A 6,234-nucleotide genomic window follows, 5' to 3' on the forward strand; every position below is an offset into this window, starting at 1 on the left:
CCTGTCATTGTAATAGTAATTATTTTTGACTCTGAACTCAAATAATTCATTTGTCACCAGAAATAAACTGTAATCAGGTTTTGGATATAAATATCTTGTGCTGAAAGGATTTGATGGGGCCTACAGGATATTTTCAAAGCAATTTGTAGGTCTTATGGAACAAAACATCGTTAAAACCACCCATAGATATGAATGTATTGATGATTGAGTTGGTTTAAAGTCTGCAGTCTGTTGGCACACTTTAATATTTCCCTTCCTCCTCCTCCTCCTCCTCCTCAGAACAACTCGATTTCTCCATCAGACAGCCTGCGCACAACCAGCGAGAAGCACCGTGGCTCCTCTGATTATAGCTTGGACTCCAAAAAACGCAAAGTGGAAGACAAGGACAGCATGAGCCGATATGTGAGTAATGTGACATGAATATGTGATGGAAGATTCTTTTGTTGCGAAATTCAAAAATGGGATGTTAACTAGTGGGCACATTGTGTTTTCAGGACAGTGATGGAGACAAAAGTGACGATCTGGTGGTTGATGTTTCCAACGAGGTGGGAGACACTTTTTTTTTTTTTTTTATTATTATTATTTCTGAAAACTGAAATGTTATCAGTCATAGCTTGCATATTTAAATTTTCTATATGTAACTGATTTGTTTTATATTTTTGTGCTCTAGGACCCTGCCACACCTAGAGGCAGCCCGGCCCACTCCCCTCCTGAGAATGGTATAGATAAGCCCCGCCCAGCAAAGAAGGACACACCCAACAGCCCTGCCTCTGTGGCCTCCTCCGGCAGCACCCCCTCCTCTAAAAACAAGGAGCACAGCCATGTACGAATCTATTCTCTCACTCTCGCTCACACACACACAAGCTACATTTAATACTGAATGCTGCATTTACGTGTATCAGCTCTATTTATCCGGATTTTGCTACTGTAATAATCGGCGGCGCTGCATATAAGATTTGATAGAATCTGGGTCTGTGCCATTGAAGCAGAATTATAGGATATGTTTGAGAAAAAGGTTTTGATGGGAGGGGGCAGCTAAGGGAAGCTTGAACGCCCTGTGATCTTCCACTCTCTCTAATGGCTCAGGAGTGAATGTCTGTTTCCCAGTCTCGGCTTTAAATACATCTGTAAATGTCAGGGATAATGCATTCCCATAGCTGGATCAGTCGTGTCTTCCCTGCTAATAACTCAATGCGTTTAACCATTCTGGGCCTCTGCATCAAAAAAAAAGATTAGAGGGAGAAGCGAGGGAAGGATAAAACGAGCCTCATCTCCATTGTAGCAGTAATGGGTTTGGGGATAAATAGCAGGGTTTATAGTTTCGTAGGAGTAGTGAGTTTGTCAGAATTGGATTGGATTAGGTTCTGCCGGCACTTAAATCTTCTGCCTGGATGCTGCCTCGTTTGGGGGGATTTTAACTCTGTTTTCTCTATCTCTCTTTCTCTCTTCTCTCCCATCTGCAGAATGACAAATCCTCCACGCCTGGTCTCAAGTCCAACACCCCCACGCCTCGTAACGATGCCCCCACCCCTGGTACAAGCACCACCCCTGGGCTGCGGCCCATCCTAGGCAAGCCTCCAATGGAAGCTCTTGGTGAGTTTATAATCAGCGTCCACAGAGATGTTGTTTCACTCTATACCATCACCTCCTGCTAGCACAAAGCGCAAGTACAGCCAATGTTGTAAGCAAAAGAGAGCTCTTTGCATATGGAAATAATCCAAAGCTTCAGCAAATTTTTAGGCTTGCCTTTTTAACACAGCTTAAAGCAGCTTTCATAAAATTCATCTTTGAAGCAGCTCAGTGTAGGCAGGTCTTTGATTGAGATTTATCTCCCTGCTCCCGAGTTCAGCTCCTTTCCCTGCGGTTGACTGATGCTGATTTATGATTGGCTGTGTCTATGTGTCTGCAGCCGCCCCTGCTCTACGCACCCCCCTCTCTTACCCAACTCCCTTTGCCATGATGAGCCACCATGAGATGAATGGTTCTCTGACCAGCCCTGGAGTCTATGCCGGCCTTCACATCTCTCCTCAGATGAGTGCGGCCGCTGCTGCTGCCTACGGACGCTCGCCCATGGTGGGTATTTGTGTTTATATATGTAAAAAAGCACCTTTTAAAGTAGGGGTACAGAAAAAAAAACATTTATAGATACATTGTGATCCTGGATCTTTCTGGAAGCATTCCCAAATTGATATGGTCTTTAAAAAGATTTCTGACTAGTTTAATATGGAATTACTTCACAAAACAAAAGCTGAACTAGATATTGAATCTGCTTATTCTGCTTGATTGGCATGTCAGAGCAAGCATATTTTTTATACATGATATTTGGCAACTGGCCACCTTAACTCCCCAAAGATTTGTGCTGCAGCTGAAAAACTGAGATGTATTGAGAACTTTTTGGAATCAGATTGTAACTCAGTTGAAAACAAAATTGAATTAAATACTCGGGTGCCTAAATATTCGTAACCTCTACTCCCAAGTAGGCTCCACCTTACCTTTCTCTCCCAATTTCTTCCTCTCATTTCTTTTTATTTTTGTGCTTGATTTCAATCTTTCTCTTTCACCCAAAGCCCCCAACCTGAGAGTGGATGGAGAGCGTGGAGTGATGTAGTGTGTGTGACTGGGTGTGAAATGAGCGTTACATTGACTGGGCTCTCAGGCTACCTGACTGGCTGCCGTCTGATTGCTTCATCCTTTCGGTTAAGTGAAGGAGCAGGGCACGAATCATTCCTCTGTGGTTGCATGTTCGGTTTTGCAGAATAGCCTACATCGATCTAGTCAGGTTAAAGGAATAGATCACCCTGCAAAAATCTAAACAGCCATAATTTATTTACCCTTATGTTGTTCCAATCCTGTGAAAGGCCATGGTGACAATTGTACTGGATGTTTTTTTTTCTGTGCGTAAACAATGAGTGGGGTCTGAAGCTTAAAAAAAATGCAACAGTTAATAAAAATTCTTAAAATGGCTTCTGAAGCTGGAAGTAGCACTTTGAATTAGATTTAAAAGTGTATCACTAACATAATTAAATGAAAAACACTGATACATTTTTCCACACTCAGCTATTGAATAGTTTACATAGGGCACGCAGGGTAATCTATGTACAAGTTATAATATATAATTTATGCTTGTGGTGTTTGAAATGTGTTTTAATACAAATCACTGCTCTAATGCTGCATGGTTTGTTTTGTTTCTGTAGGCGGGTTTCGAGCATCCTCATATGAGAGCTCCCGGCCTCCCTGCCAGCCTCACCTCAATCTCTGGAGGAAAACCGTAAGTGTCCAACAAAGATTAAATGTTCGTGACTAACGTGTAGCCGCGCTAGACTGGTCTCTTTCCCTACACTATTTATGTAACAGTTCCGCAAGAGTGCTTAAGAGCACAACCTTTTCCACCTCTTAATACCTCATTTCAGACTACTTACTGATATTGCTGTAATTGATTTAATTAACCCACTTCAATCAGTGCGCTGTTGACTACTAGATTACTAAAGAGGTCTCTCTCTCTCTCTCAGAGCCTACTCTTTTCACGTCAGCGCTGACGGACAGATGCAGCCTGTGCCCTTCCCTCCAGACGCTCTTATTGGTCCGGGGATCCCACGCCACGCCCGTCAAATTAACACACTCAGTCATGGAGAGGTGGTGTGTGCTGTGACTATAAGCAATCCCACACGCCATGTATACACTGGTGGCAAGGGCTGTGTTAAGATCTGGGACATCAGTCAGCCTGGAAGCAAGAGTCCTGTGTCTCAACTAGACTGCCTGGTAAGGGCCAAAGACACATTTACTCAAACTACTGTTTTTATTATAGTAATAATACTCCACATGCTACTAGCCCCTTTTTAGTTGCTTCTAAATAAGTAACAATTTGTAAGTATAATGTTTGGAACATCTTCTCACTTTGTTTGTTTGTCTCCATGTACAGAACAGGGACAACTATATTCGGTCCTGTAAGCTGTTGCCTGATGGTCGCACTCTTATTGTCGGAGGGGAGGCCAGCACTCTGACCATTTGGGATCTTGCCTCCCAGACACCCCGCATCAAAGCCGAGCTGACCTCATCTGCACCAGCCTGCTATGCGTTAGCCATCAGCCCTGACGCCAAGGTGTGCTTCTCCTGCTGCAGCGATGGAAACATCGCTGTTTGGGACCTCCACAACCAGACCCTCGTCAGGTGGGCTTTTTTCAAGATTTTCTTTTATTAACTACATTTTTTTTGTATACCTTTAATTTAAAATGTGTCCATTGTCTGAACCCTTTGTTTTTTGCGATTTGCAGGCAATTCCAAGGCCACACAGACGGTGCCAGCTGCATTGACATCTCTCATGATGGCACCAAGCTCTGGACGGGTGGCCTTGACAACACAGTCCGCTCCTGGGACCTGAGAGAGGGGAGACAACTCCAACAGCATGACTTCACATCACAGGTTAGGCCACAGCACAATGCCTTTCCATCATGTACCTTTAGGAAATGAAACTAGCAACAAATATTGTCTTCTTGTATTGCGTACATCTCAGTTATCAGATTATTGAAAACAAATGGTTAGATGTATCAGTTGCTGACTGGAGTTTAGAATTTGCCCATAGATCAGTCTGTCAGTTTCACAACATATATAAATGAATGAACATTCAATGATAAGGTGTGTGTGTGTGTGTGTGTGTGTGTGTGTGTGTATACATTTATACATATACTTTCATTTTATGAGTGCAAAGCAGCGGTGCTGAACTTGTCGTCTTTTCCCCCAAATGCAGATCTTCTCTCTGGGCTACTGTCCTACGGGTGAGTGGCTGGCTGTCGGCATGGAAAGCAGCAATGTGGAGGTGCTTCACCACACCAAACCTGACAAGTACCAGCTGCACCTTCACGAGAGCTGCGTTCTCTCTCTCAAGTTTGCCTACTGTGGTAAGTGACTGATTCAAACTTCACACATTGAATGTGGGTACTCTTTACATATCTTCACTAAAGCTTTCACACTAACTTGAAGTTATACATCGACGCTTCTGTATAGCACAACATCCGACAGAACCTTGACTGTCCTTTTCTGCTAAGCTGTCTTTTATTTGGCTTTCTGTGCATATCTCCTGTACTCTGAACGGAGCTCTAATTACGTTTGATTTCCCTTGACAGGTAAATGGTTCGTGAGCACTGGGAAGGACAATCTGTTGAATGCATGGAGGACTCCCTACGGCGCCAGCATATTCCAGGTACAGAGATCAATACAGACTGTCTGCAGGAAATGTGTGGGCTGCCTGAGTCAGTAGAAAGGGCACAGTGACCGCTGGCTGACAGGCCGGGCCTCGATCAGCGGAAATGGGCTGGAGTATGTCATTAACGCTGGGTCCTGACCACTTAGTGCGGATGTGGGTCCGTGTGTGTAGCTCGCATCTACCAGCTTAAGAGTAAATAATGATAACCCTTCAAGTGTTTATGACTGAAGGGGCTCTGCATAGACACTAATGCATCGTTTGGTGGGGGGTATAAGTGCTTATGTATACAGCTGTCAGCATTTCTTTTGAGTAATAGACAATGTCGGAAGAGTTTTATGCAGGCCCCTTTGAAGTTAAAATTCAAATCTTTTTATTTCGCCAGATTTATTGTGGCTTTTTTTTCTCTTTGCAGTCAAAGGAATCATCCTCAGTCCTGAGCTGTGACATATCAGCCGATGACAAGTACATTGTTACAGGCTCTGGAGACAAGAAGGCCACGGTGTATGAAGTGATCTACTAGACTGAGAGGTAACAGACTGGAGCAGCTCAGGCCTCTGGAGGAAGAAGGGGGACACACAACTTCTCACTCCAGTGACTCTCCTAGTCAAACAGACAGGAACAGCCCTTGTCTGTCTGTCTGACTGTCTGTCTCACACTCACTGACTTTTAACTGACTGACCACAGACTTGGAAAAGTGGATGCTGGGGTGACCTGGACTAGGACTCAAATGTGCAGCCCCACAAACCCCACACACTCGGCCCAATTCATATGGCACTAGAGAACACTCGATGTTTCCTTCCTTGCTGTTTTTTTTTTGTTTGTTTCTTCAAATCTTTGTTGGATTTTGGCTCTATTTTTTCCTCACTATGCAGTGAGAACGTTCCATAATGCATCGTGAAGCAGCGCTTCGTTCTGAAACTTCATCTGTGTGGAGGGTATGTGAAAAGTGTACATAATGGAGTATTAAAATGCCTTTTATAGATTTATATTTTGGTGTCCTGTTACACTTGTGATGGTTCTCTCTCTCTCTCTCT

The 6,234-nt window shown here is 43.7% G+C and overlaps 1 protein-coding gene across 1 annotated transcript; it reads left to right on the forward strand.

The window, feature by feature from the left end:
- Positions 1 to 209: 209 nt before the first annotated feature.
- LOC122335706 (transducin-like enhancer protein 3-A) lies at positions 210 to 6,186 on the forward strand (the record flags this gene model as incomplete). The annotated part of the gene is made up of 12 exons (XM_043233558.1): positions 210 to 402; positions 495 to 545; positions 671 to 823; positions 1,464 to 1,593; positions 1,910 to 2,073; positions 3,195 to 3,268; positions 3,510 to 3,759; positions 3,920 to 4,167; positions 4,272 to 4,419; positions 4,745 to 4,895; positions 5,121 to 5,197; positions 5,613 to 6,186. Coding segments are annotated over 12 exons (1,747 nt in total), but the record flags the coding sequence as incomplete, so codon positions are not given.
- Between the last annotated feature and the right edge of the window lie 48 nt (positions 6,187 to 6,234).

Source organism: Puntigrus tetrazona, unplaced genomic scaffold (assembly GCF_018831695.1).
Source record: "Puntigrus tetrazona isolate hp1 unplaced genomic scaffold, ASM1883169v1 S000000872, whole genome shotgun sequence".
Classification (NCBI taxonomy): Eukaryota; Metazoa; Chordata; class Actinopteri; order Cypriniformes; family Cyprinidae; genus Puntigrus; species Puntigrus tetrazona.